This window comes from Thamnophis elegans, chromosome 7, assembly GCF_009769535.1.
Source record: "Thamnophis elegans isolate rThaEle1 chromosome 7, rThaEle1.pri, whole genome shotgun sequence".
NCBI lineage: Eukaryota > Metazoa > Chordata > Lepidosauria > Squamata > Colubridae > Thamnophis > Thamnophis elegans.
In genome coordinates this window covers 18,005,554-18,018,461 of record NC_045547.1, presented here as the reverse complement: position 1 = coordinate 18,018,461, position 12,908 = coordinate 18,005,554, and the positions used below count along the sequence as shown (strand labels likewise).

General features: G+C 45.0%; 1 protein-coding gene across 1 annotated transcript in view; it reads left to right on the top strand.

Moving 5' to 3' along the window:
- Nucleotides 1-1,696: 1,696 nt before the first annotated feature.
- Nucleotides 1,697-12,908, top strand: part of OVCH1 (ovochymase 1) — a 61,899-nt gene continuing 50,687 nt past the window's right edge. Inside the window, exons 1-6 of the mRNA XM_032221108.1 lie at nucleotides 1,697-1,787; nucleotides 3,065-3,174; nucleotides 3,912-4,009; nucleotides 5,650-5,822; nucleotides 7,017-7,112; nucleotides 12,324-12,475. Coding sequence (XP_032076999.1) covers nucleotides 1,697-1,787; nucleotides 3,065-3,174; nucleotides 3,912-4,009; nucleotides 5,650-5,822; nucleotides 7,017-7,112; nucleotides 12,324-12,475 — 720 coding nt within the window. The remainder of the gene's footprint in view (nucleotides 1,788-3,064; nucleotides 3,175-3,911; nucleotides 4,010-5,649; nucleotides 5,823-7,016; nucleotides 7,113-12,323; nucleotides 12,476-12,908) is intronic.

Genomic DNA, 12,908 nt, shown 5'->3' with positions numbered 1-12,908 from the left:
GGAAAGGAAGAGATACACACAAGAAAGGAAGGAAGGAAGGAATGGAGGGAGAGTGAGAGAAAAAAGAGAGAGACAAAGATAGAAAGAGAACGAAAAAAGAAAAATGAAGTGGGAGAGAGAGAAGAAAGAAAGAGGTGGAAAGAGACAAAAGGAAGGAAAGAAAGAGTGAGTGAGTGAGTGAGTGAGTGAGTGAGAGTGAGAGAGAGAGAGAGAGAGAGAGAGAGAGAGAGAGAGAGAGAGAGAGAGAGAAAGAGAAAGAGAAAGAGAAAGAGAACTTATGACAATTGAGCCCAAAATTTTGGTTGCTAAGCAAGAGTTTCAAGAGTTAAGTGAATTTCACCACATTTTCCAAGTTGGCCACACCCACCTGGTCACACGCCCACCAAGCCACACCCACCCAGTCACATGACCACTGATCCACTCCCACAAAACAGGCCACACCTACAGAATAGGTTCTAAAAATTTTGAAACCCACCCCTGGTGCATTTAGTACTGCATTTCCCCGAAAATAAGAGCTAACCAGAAAATAAGCCCCAATGCATCTTTTGAAGCAAAAATTAATATAAGGCCTGGCCTTATTTTCAGGAAATCACAGGAAACATTAAGCTTCCTTGAGAACATTATTACAATTTATTTTTTAGTTTTTTTTTAAAGAAAACCTTGCATTTATATTTTTATAAATAATTTTAAGGAGGTGAACATACATAATATTCCTTCGTCCTCCTATTTTTCCCACACACCCAAAAAAGTTTGCTGGGTGTGTGGTTGTTAACTCAGGACTATCTATAATTCAGATCAAATTCTCACTATTCCTTGGACAACATGCACAATGGTTTTTTTCCCCTGTCACTTTCACTCTGCCTGTCTGTGAATCACACTAGGAATGTGTGATGTTCTCACCTTTCATTTTGTGTTCTTCTTTCCCCTGAGTCCCATGATGTAGATGCAGTGCTTCCTCTGTTACTGAACATTCTCATGGTTCGCCATGGACAATTTATTTGTTTTGTTCAATTTCCATTGATCTCATTCATACAATGAATGTTTTAGAAAGATTAGGACATTTTTCACATATTTCAGGCACAAGGTTGGTTTATTGCAAGGGTATCAAACTCGATTTCATTGAGGGCCCCATCAGGGTTGTATTTGACTTGGGGGGGGGGCAGAGTGGACATGGCCAGGGTGGGTGTGTCCACCTCAACATCATTCATGTTGGAGGCACCTGTGGTGGTCCAAGCACTCTGCCAGTGAAAACAGGCTCCCGAGCTCCGTTTTCGGCTACAACAACCTCCTGCAACTCTCTGCCACTGAAAATGGAGCTTGAGAGTGCTGCCCGCAGTCCTCATGAGCTCCATTTTCAGCTGCAATGGCCTCCTGCAACCCTCTGCAAGTGAAGACGGAGCTCCATTTTCACTGGCAGAGGCACTGCGGACCAGTCCTTCACTGTTTCCAGGGTGGCCCCCACAGGCCAGATCTAAGCACCCACCAGCTGGATCCAGCCTCCAAGCCTTAAGTTTGACACCCCTGGTTTATTGTATAATAGAAATTGGAAGTGATCTTAGAACTTTAAGACCAAAGTATCTCAGGGTACAAATCCCTTAACAACCGTCATTGCCGGTTAATTGGTCCCACAAGACTTCCCTCAAAATGTTTTACTTTCACAGTTTTCCAGAGTTCAGAAACAAGCAAGTTAAGTGGAATGGATGAATGGCAGAGGTTGTCTTCTCATGAACAGCTGTCTGAGAACTTTGCTCTTTCTAAATCACTGGACTTTGAGAGGATGGAAAGAGGTAAGGTTGTCCTTCTTAATATCTTTTAATATTTACACTATTTATCCAGGGGCATCCATGGAGATGCCCAAAAATCAAGATGGAAGTCATAACTGTAAATGAAGTCTGCCCTTTTTTACATGCTTTGCGGAGATGGGTTCCTACTGGTTTGGCCCAGTTTGGGCAAGTAGGTAGTAGCTTGGCTGGCCACGGCCCCTAACCGGTTCTAGTGGTGGCACCATAGGGACCCCTATTTGTTTTTTGCTTCTGCGCATCCACAAAAGCAATTTTGTTTACTACTGCACATGCCCGTGTAGCACACATCAAGTGTGCACGCGCTCCCGAAGCGCGTCCCTGAGCGAACCGGCAGTAATCGAAGCTGGAACCCACCCCTGATGCTTTGCACACATGGTACATGAGAAAGCGATAAGATTTCATATGGATGGTTGCATCCACTATCTTTTTCTACTTCTGCTGGACATCCCTGGCTTTATCTACAGATAGTTCTTGATTTAAGATCATCTGTTTAGTGAGTGTGTGAAGTTACAAGAACACTGAAGTAAGTGATGTCTGACCAGGCCCCACCTTTACGATGGTTCCAGCATCCCAACTGTCACATGGTAACAACGTTGAGCACTTGGCAATCAGCATGTATTTACAATGACGGCGGGTTTTCCCGGGATCATCTGTTCTCCATTTGCAACCTTCCCATCTGGCTTCTGACAAGCAAAGTCAATGCGGGGGGGAGGGGGGGAGAGAAGCTTGATTCACTTAACAATTGTATGATTCATTTCACAACTGCAGTGATTCATTTAAGAACTGTGGCAAGCAAAGGTTGTGCAACTGGGTGTAACTCACTTAAAAACTACCTTGCTTAACAAATGGAAATTCTGGTCCCAGTTGTGAACCTTTGGGACAAGATATCCAAATATGACTTGGAGGTAGTATTTGGTCCAGGGGTGGGTTCTGGCACTCACTACTACCAGTTTGGCCGTGGCTGCAGCAGGCACGGGCATTTTGCACACTTGATGTGCGTTGCATGCACATGCACAGTGCAATAAAAATTGCTCTGCGCATGCGCAGAAGCAAAAAACAAGATGGTGCCGCCGTAGGAGAACAGTTTGGGGTGTGTGGCAGGCCTGGGTTGCTGCCGGTTCCAGCGACCCAGGCCACCAAACCACTACCGGTTCAGCCAAACAGATTCGAACCAGTAGGAACCCACCATTGGTTTGGTCTCATATAAGACTACAAAAATAGTACACCCTCAAATCCATTTCCCCTCCCTTCTGCTTCCCAAGGAAGAAAATGTGGATTTCGCTTCATGGATCTGGAAGATGACTTAGAACTTGGGTCTTTTTCCAGAATTATTGGAGGACGAATGTCTATGCCAGGAGGGCAACCATGGCAGGTATCTATGCTTTTTTTTTTTAAAAAAATAATTGCTTTTATTAATTATTTATTAATTAAGCAAATTAATTGTAATTGCTTATTGCTATTCCCAGGAACTGCCGTTCATCTTTTTTTAAAAAAAAAAGCAAAACAAAACACAGATCAGCTTTTATAGATCGTTCTCATTTACCGATTGTCTCATATAGCGACCGTTTTGCAGCGATCAGGGTGGCGAAAGGGCAACTTTGCAACCCATTCGTCCATTTGCGACCTTCACAGGTCTGTAAAGCAAAAGGGAAGCCGAAGTAAGATCGTAAACACCGTTGTAGTTTCGCTTAGCAACGGAGTGGTTGGTCCCAATTGTGGTTGGTGAACAAGGACGAGGTGCAGAGCTAAACCATAAATAGCAGGTGTTCTGCAGCAAATTCTCCAAGAAGGTCCAAATGCATCTACCAGCTGCACAGTAGAATGGTCAAAGGGAAATGCTTTGTAGTCCAGGATACACTGCTTAGTACATATATCAAACCCCAATTCAGTTCTAATAATGCCTTGGCAAGAGAAACTCATTTATATAGCTTTAGTTCTATGACCAATTTCCCTAGAATACAAGGGCCAACCTGATCACAATTCTCCTGTCTAATCAAACTTCTAATTGACCAGGCTGCCTTATAGCAATTACTTAAAGTTGGAAACTCTTTTTTTTTTTCAACGATCTGATTTCTGTCTTCTCCCATCCTCTTTCTCCCTGCTGAATAGGTCTCCGTCAAGCGAGGCCGTTCTCATTTCTGCGGTGGCAGTTTGATTGGTGATGATGTGGTGGCCACTGCAGCTCACTGCGTCGTAGATTTAGATCTGTAAGCTACACTTTATATAACTTGCTTGGAGAGGAACCGAAAGTAATTGAAGAAGATGCCTGGTTAAAGGGCTGCTGAGATACGGTGGCAGCTTACGGAGTAGCATTGTGCAAAAAGCTTGTGGAATTGGCAGGCAAAATGTAAACTAAGGCTGAAGGGAGGAGGTGTTGGTGCAAGGGTGTCAAACTTGATTTCATTGAGGGACACATCAGGGTTGTGTTTGACCTCGGGTAGGGAGTGGCTGTGGCCAGGGTGGGCGTGCCCAGCTCAACTTCACTCGTCTCTGGGATACCTGTGGTGGCCTGAGTGCTCTGCCAGAGAAAACGGGCTCCTGAGCTCTGTTTTTTTAGGCTGTGCCAGCCTCCTGCAACCCTCTTTCAGTGAAAATGGAGCTCCATTTTTGCTGGCAGAGTCACCGCAGGTCGGTCCTTCTCTGTTTCCAGGGCGGCCCCGTGGCCAGATCTAAGCACCCTGTGGGCCATATCCGGTCCTGGGCCTTGAGTTTGACACCTCTGTGTTAGTGCAATTTTTTTTTTTTACTTGGGCAATTTTGAGATTATGGACTTCAGTTCCCAGAATTTCCTAGCCAACCCAGGGAGACTGGGAAAGGAATGGAAGAGTGAGCAGACATAAACAGTCAGGAGACTGTAGGTTAGTTAGTTGTCAATTTATCACATAAATGGCAGTTTAATCCAAATGGGGAAAAAAATCTGGAGGGAAGCATTTCAAGCGTTCAAAAGCATTCTATCACCATTGGCTAATTTAAAAACAAGACTGGGAAATTTTTCCTAAGTTTCCAAAATGTCAAGACCAGCACTGAACAGACCTTAATGAAGTTTGTCTCATTCTTGAATCTTTGATTTTGTCTGGTTGTGTGGCGAGATCATACAAATGCTTTAAGTACTGAAGGTGACTTGTCTCCTGCCCACCTAACAGTTAGCAATAGCAGTTAGACTTATATACCGCTTCATAGGGCTTTCAGCCCTCTCTAAGCGGTTTACAGAGTCAGCATATCGCCCCCACAATCTGGGTCCTCATTTCACCCACCTCGGAAGGATGGAAGGCTGAGTCAACCTTGAGCTGGTGAGATTTGAACCGCCGAACTGCAGATAGCAGTCAGCTGAAGTGGCCTGCAGTACTGCACTCTAACCACTGCGCCACCTCGGCTCTTTGAAAGCATGCAAATGTGAGTAGATAAATAGGTACCATTTTGGTGGGAAGGTAACAGCATTCTGTCTGCCTTTGGCCATGCTGGCCACGTGACCATGGAAATGTCTTCAGACAACACTGGCTTCCTCAGCCAAGAAATAGAGATGAACATTACGTTCTAGAGTTGGACACGACTGGACAGGGAAACATTTACCTTTTATCTTTACTACATGCCTCTCACATTAAAATGATTCTGTTCAGGTGCTTGACAGGTGTTTTATGAATTCCAGTTTCTAAGAAGGAAAAGGCTGTTGCAAGCAAATGAGGGCTGAATGAATTTCCTTGAATTTCCTTGGTATCACCACTGCAAGTTTGGGGAGTTTTTCTCCCGTGTAGAATCAAGGAATCATAACTTTGATTTTACTACATTGGACATATACTTTAGGATAGGGCCCACTGGCTGAACAATAATTCTTTCCGCTCTTTTTTAGAAAAGTTATGAAGAATCTGATTGTGACTGTTGGGGAGTTTGATCTCGGCAGTGGGGATGAAGAAGAACAGAGCGTCTCAGTCTCTGAAATTGTTGTCCATCCTGACTTCAACAGATTTGGGAATATGGATTCAGATATAGCATTGCTGTTTTTGAAACACCAGGTACAATATGGTAAGAAGAGACTCGAGCGAAGCACTATTAAAGAAAATGGTGGGAGTGTGTGCCAAAAATGGAGAATGCTTGAGAGAGAGGAAGGCTGTAACTCAACCTCCCAATTTTGGGAAGAACCTATGACATCACTAGAAGGGGTCTGGCCTAGATTTTTTTTTTGCAAAGGGAGTTAAGGGTGGCCATAGCTGCGAGAGACTCTGTAGAGCAGGGGTGTCAAACCCAAGGCCTGGGGGCCAGATCCGCCCCATGGGGTACTTAGATCTGGCCCATGCGACTGCCCTGTAAACAATGAAACCTGGCCTGGGTGCTTCTGCCAGCAAAAACAGGGTCCTGAGCTCCATTTTCGGCTGTCATGGCCTCCTGCAACCTTCTGTGAGTGAAAACGGAGCTCAGGAGGGCCACGTGCTCAGGAGCTCCGTTTTCATTGGCAGAGGGCTACAGGAGCCATGACAGCTGAAATGGAGCTCAGGACCCTATTTTTGCTGGCAGAGCGCTCGGGCCACCACACGAGTGACGTTGAGCTGGCCACGCCCACCCTAGCCACATCCACCCCAGCCAGCTGAGGTATTTGTATTTGTATTTTATTATTTGTATGTCGCCCTTCTCCGGGAGGACTCAGGGCGGCGAACAATTCAAGGGGGAAAAAAAGGGGAACATAAAAGACAAAATACAAATAATAAAAGTAGACAACAGTCGCACAGCCATACATGTCGAGAGGGGAGGGAACTCATCACCCCCAGGCCTGCCGGCAAAGCCAGGTTCTGACGGCTTTTCGGAAGGCCTGGAGAGAGGTGAGGGTCCGAATCCCTGCGGGGAGTTCATTCCAGAGGGCCGGAGCTGCCACAGAGAAGGCCCTCTCCGGGGTAATAGCCAGGTGGCATTGGCTGGTAGATGGTCAAACACAACCCTGATGCAGCCCTCAATGGAATCAAGTTTGACACCCCTGTTGTAGAGGCAAACCATTCTCTGGAACCTAGGAATACATTTTTGATTTCTTATTGGATTCTTTTTTAAACAGGGAGGGGGGAAAAACCTGGAGATCAAATCTGGGAACTTCTGCATGTGGCATTGATGTACCCCTGAGCTAGTCTTTTGCCACAGAAATGTAGAAATGAAATCTTCCCTGTGAAATTTGTGGGCGTTCATCAAAAGAAAACATTGATTTAAAATTGTCGGGTGTATTCCCTCTCTTAGGCTATGAAGTACAGCCTATCTGTCTTCCCCACAAGGATGATGTATTTGAAGCCGGAACGCTCTGCGTTGTGAGTGGATGGGGCAAAACCTCTGAGGGTGAGTATTTGGCCCTGAGCTTCTTATGAGGAAATAGCTTATGCAGTTTGCTCTTGAGCTACTTTTTAATTATTGCAGGATGAACCTGTAGAGCAGTGATGGCTTCCTACTGTTTCGGACCTGTTCAACCGAATTGGTAGTGGTTTGGTGGCCTGGGTCGCTGGAACCGGCAACAACCCAGGCCTGCCCTGTCCCGGTTCTCCGGGTGGCTCCATAGGTGCTGCCATGTTGTTTTTTGTTTCTGTGCATGCGCAGAGCAATTTTTTATTGTACTGCACATGTGTGCGTAGCACACGTACGCAGGGGACGTGGCCGTGAGTAAACCAGCAGTAGCAGCTGCCGGAACCCACCCCTGCAGTAGAGCTACAAAATGTAGTAGGACTCACTATTAGCTTTGTTGCCTAGGGCTGCCAGGAGTAATAGTACAGGACCTTATAAAGCCCAGATCCTCCGCCATACTGGCTAACCCGCTTTCTCCTACTATTTTATGAATTTTCCCCACTAATGCATTGAAGTGCTTCACATAAAACTCTATGAGGGTCGACCATCTCGATGCTGCACCCCTTCCTGCTTCTAATGCCACTGTCTGAAGTCATAGTAGTCATCTGGCTTCCCTCTAAGGCAGGGGGTCCCAACCTTGGCAACTTTAAAGGCAGGGACTTCAACTACCAGGATTCCCCAGCCAGGGGAATTCTGGGAATTGAAGTCCATGCATCTTAAAGTTGCCAGCATTACCCTTGGCTCTAGGGCAGGTATGGGCTGCTATGGGTTCGCCCGGGTTTGGGAGAACCTGTAGCTAATGTTATGGCCGGTTCGGAAAACCTCCAAATCCCACCCCTGGCTGGGGAATCCTGCCCACCCCTCCCAGGGGTCTCCACAAGGCCTGTTTTGGATGCGAGGTAAGTGCAGGGCCTGTGCGGAGACTCGGGAAGGGGGGGCAACGGGCCTCCTGGAAGTTCCGGGCCTCCGGAGGGCCTCCAGACCCCGGGGAGGCAGTTTTTGCCTCCCAGAGGCTCAAGGAAAGCCTCTGGAGCCTGGGCAAGGTGAAAATCCCCCCTGCCACGGTGGTGCAGGAGGCCAACTAGGTCATACCCACTATGGACACGCCCACCCAGCAACCGGGCGGAGAACCCGTTGCTGAAATTTTTGAAGCCCACCCCTGCTCTAGGGTAATGAGAGACAAGACCCAACACATTTTACACAGTTTGAAGTTACCCCAGACAGTGTTAACTGAAAGAGAACATAAGACTGATTCACACAGGGTCCAGGGGCAAGTTTAAAGGAAACATCATGAGATCTGATGGACAAGAGCTTTTGGCCTGATGGGCTTGTTCCAAGGTTTAAATGCATGTGGGGAAAGGCCATCAATCATATTTTGTTCGGTGGAGCCTTCTGCTTCTCCATTTCCATCCTCAATATCATTGAGCAGTTGGTAGTAACCAAAGCCAACACCTGGACATCTGGAATGACAAGTGCTTTAGGGATTATATGACACATCAAGGTAATTGGGAAGAGCATGAACAACCTTGCTCCTTGGGCACCCTCCAGAGATATTGGTCTGTAAGACACACGGCCTTTAGCCCTTCTGGTCAGTACACAATGAGAGATGCCATTAATCTTCTTTGAAGGGAAAGCCTTGAAGCTTCTTGGAGCTTTGAAGTTTCCTTGCAAATTACAGTGCAAGAGGAGGGGAGATCTATTTTCCCAGAAAGACTTGAAAGAGGCAGAGGGAATGTCAAGGAAACTATAGTTCTCTAGACCAGGGGTGTCAAACTTGATTTCATTGAGGGCTGCATCAGGATTGTGTTTGACCTCAGGGGGCGGGGCGGGGTGGGAGTGGGCAGGGTGAGCCTGGGTTGGCATGAGCATTCTGCCAGTGAAAATGGGCTCCTGAGCTCCATTTTCGACTGCAATGACTTCCTGCAACCCTCTGCCAGTGAAAATGGAGCTCAGGAGGGTCGCACGCAGCGATCACGAGTTCCATTTTTGCTGGCACGGGCTGGTCCTTCATTGTTTCCAGGTCAGCCCCAGGGGCCAGATTTGAGCATCCTGCAGGCCCGATCCGGCTGTGGGCCTTGAGTTTAATACACCTGCTCTAGACTTTTAACCTCGAAGAAAGTCATAGGAATGACTTTGGCATTGGCTGCTTTAACCTGGAGGATGGAGTGATTTTGGCTGGGTAATCTTAATATACTCTATCTCAGTGAAAGCGTGCACCCACCCACCCATAATGCAATGCGCACAACATCCCCGCATGCACCCCACCCCCTATGCATGCGTGCACATCACCTGCATGCATCCCAACCACCCATGCCTGAGTGCCAGAGACCCCAAAACCAGCTGGTTGGCGGGAGGTGCATGCGCATGCACGGCGCAGTTGAGCTAAGTTGAGGTGATGGCTCACATATTCACAGAGAGGGTTCTGCATGTCACCTGTGGCACATGTGCCATAGGTTCACCATCATAGTCCTATCTTGAGGTGGATGCATAAGTAGACTAGATGTATGAACTGAGAGAGCCAGCAGATTTGTAAAACCCTTTTGGGGGGGAGGGGCAATGTCTTAGCAACTTTGAGATGTCTGGACTTCAACTCCCAGAATTCCCCAGTCAACTGGAGAGCTGCCTGGGGAATTCTGGGAGTTGAAAATCACACATCTCAAAATTGCCAAAGTTAAAAGCACACCGACTTCAGGACTAATGGAAAAGTTCCTTGAGATAGATCTGTGTTTGAATAGTAGAAAAAGTGCCTTAAGATGCATGAACTTGCTGCCTCTTAATTACCATTTTGAAACACAGAGATTTTCCTTTTACCATTTTCCTGTTACTTCCATTATTTAAAAAAACATAATCTAAAATGTACATTTTTATTTTTGTTCTCTATATACAATTATAGGTATACATTCACATAGTTATTATTCTTTTTTACATTCGTCGTTCTTATACATTTGTCATTCCATTTACAGGGTTATAACCAATGGTGGGTTTTCAAAATTTTTAGAACCTCTTCTGTAGGTGTGGCCTGCTTTGTGGGAGTGGCTTGCTGGCCATGTGACTGGTTGGGAGTGGCTTGGCAACCATGTGACTGGGTGGGGATGGCCAACTTGTAAAATGTGGTGAAACTCACTTAACAACGCTCTTGCTTAGCAACCAAAATGTTGGCTCAGGAACTCTGGCATTTGAAGCACACAAGTCTTAAAGCTGTCAAGTTACAAGACCCTTGCGCCCCTAACCCTTTAGAAAAAAAAACCCCACAGGTGTTCAAACTTGACAGCTTTAAGACTTGCGGACTTCAACTCCCAGAATTCCTCCTCCAGTCATGTTGACTCAGGAACTCTGGCATTGAAGCATGCAAATCTTAAACCTGTCAAGTTACAAGGCCCTTGCACCCCTAACCCTGTAGAAAAGAAATCCCTCAGGGGTGTTCAAACTTGACAGCTATAAGACTTTAAGGTTTAGATATGACTCTTAGAGGCGGGCGGGGCGATTGGTGAGCCAGCCAATCAGTGAGTGGCGGGCGGGGCAAGCGTGGTGCGGACGGGCAGAGGGAGGGAGCTAGAACCAGTTCTAAATGGCACGGTAGATTTGTGGAACCTCTTCTATAGAAGAGGTTAGAACTGGCAGGAACTCACCCTGGTTATAACATACTGTTTGGTTTGCTTTGTTTACCATCCCTCACCTGTTTTGACACCACTTTCTTTCTCCCTCCCTTCTCTACTTTCTTCCTTCCTCTCGCCTTTCCCTTCCTTCTTCCCTTACCTCTCCCCTACTCCTCTCTTCCTCTTCCCCTTCTTACCCTCTCTCCTTCCATCTTCCTCTCCTCACCTCTTCCTTCCTTCCATCCTCTTCCTCTCCTCCTCTCTTCCTTTCTTTTTCTATTGTAGGTGTTTCTTCCACCAGTGACAATTTTAGGGCATCAAATTTTATATTAAGATGTTTGATATAATTTTTAAAACATATTTTTAATAAAAACTTAAAATTGGATGGTTTGCTGCCTGAATATTACCCCCTGCCCCATGGAACAATATAACCCACAAAAGTAGGATGGCTCCAGGCATTAGGACAGGATGTCAAGGAAGCCACCTTTATTTTCTTTTGTAAACTGTTATAACTTGGGTGAAATGTGCTGCTTCCTTTTTATCTTTTTTAAAAAAAATTGTGAGCCAGTCAGAGTTGCACATGAGTGGGCAGCGGTATAGGCTGAATAAATGAATAAATAAATAAAATTAATGTTCCCTATCACCCTTTCTTTGGGTTACTTAATTGCTATATTAAGAAACCATTTTGAATGCAAAGATGTTGTCTGCGTTTCAGCATCACAATATTTTCACTTGTTTAGTTTTATTTGGCTTATTGTATGAACCCAATCAGTGCGTGGATGATTGATCCACAAACCAAGTCCGAGCACATCAAATCAAAACTTTATTATAGTTATCGACCAAAAATCCAATAAGATAAATAAAATATGATGTATAATGAAATGTATTAAAAGTACATGAGTACAATCCAAAAGAGACAATAAAAAAACCACAGAAAGAAAACAAAAAGAGCATAATATCTCCTCACCAGCAATCAACACTCAGAAAAGCAGAAATTAGCACCAAGATTAACATTACACAAACAAGAAGCAAATAATACCCAATTAACAAATTACCAAACTAATAGTAAACAACAGTCAAAAGACCACCAAGACCACACTCACCAACACTGATAGAGCAAGCCTTTAGTATATAAAATGAGAGCAAATCCCATTCCCTACTAGCACTGATGAAGTTACTTAGTATGGTAATCAAATGTCTTCGGGAAAACAACCAAGCTCAGAGAGCACCCAAGATCCCACACATAAACAATTTAATAACAAATTAAACAATTTTTAAAATGTAAGCAGGGTTAATGGGGGTTATGTTGTCCATTGATGGTGGGTTTCGCATGGAAAATTGTTGTCACTAAAGAAATAGCAAAATTTTGCTACTAAGTGAGTTTAGGATTTATATCAACTATGAAATAGCTTTCGTACAATTCTCCAGTACAATGAGGGCTTTTTAAAAATGATGGTTGGAGTAGTTCTAAAAAAAGAAGCTACATCACATTCCAGTTTGATAGCATATGCAAATTATTGGCTTGATTTGAAGAGAGTTTTCCTGTTCTGAGATTCTTGAAGAGTTGTTGTCATTGTTATTGTTGTTGTTGTTGTTGTTGTTGTTATTATTGCAGATGGGCCTCTGTCAAACGTCCTACAGGAAGTGGAGCTTCCCATCATTGACAGCATAACCTGCAGTGAAGTGCTGAAAACTTTAAATTTGCCCCCAGGACAGAGGTCCATGCTGTGTGCTGGTTTTCCAGATGGTGGAAGAGATGCGTGCAAGGTAGAAACTACAACACAAGTGTTTAAAGTACCTCAGAAAAAGAATTTACAGGATACCGTATTTTCCAGCGTATAAGATGACTTTTTAGCCTATAAAAATCATTCCAAAAATCGTGGGCCGTCTTATATGCCCGTTATACGGCGAGCTGAAACTTACCAAGAATTTCCAAGAATTTGGGATTCTCTCCCCCACCCCCAAGATGTGACACATTTGTGCACAAATAACGGGCATAAAGGCCATACCAAAAAACCAAAACAAAACCATCATCCGCTGTATAAAAAATAAAAGAACGATATGTTGATTAAAAATATGTTCATTTGAATGAGGTTGTTTGGGGGAAAAAACAAAAGAAAAGAAAAAGCAACGCCGCCAAGCAAAAGGCCGTACTGCCACCAGCGCATACGCCAGCCTTTCAATCGATAGCCTCGGCACT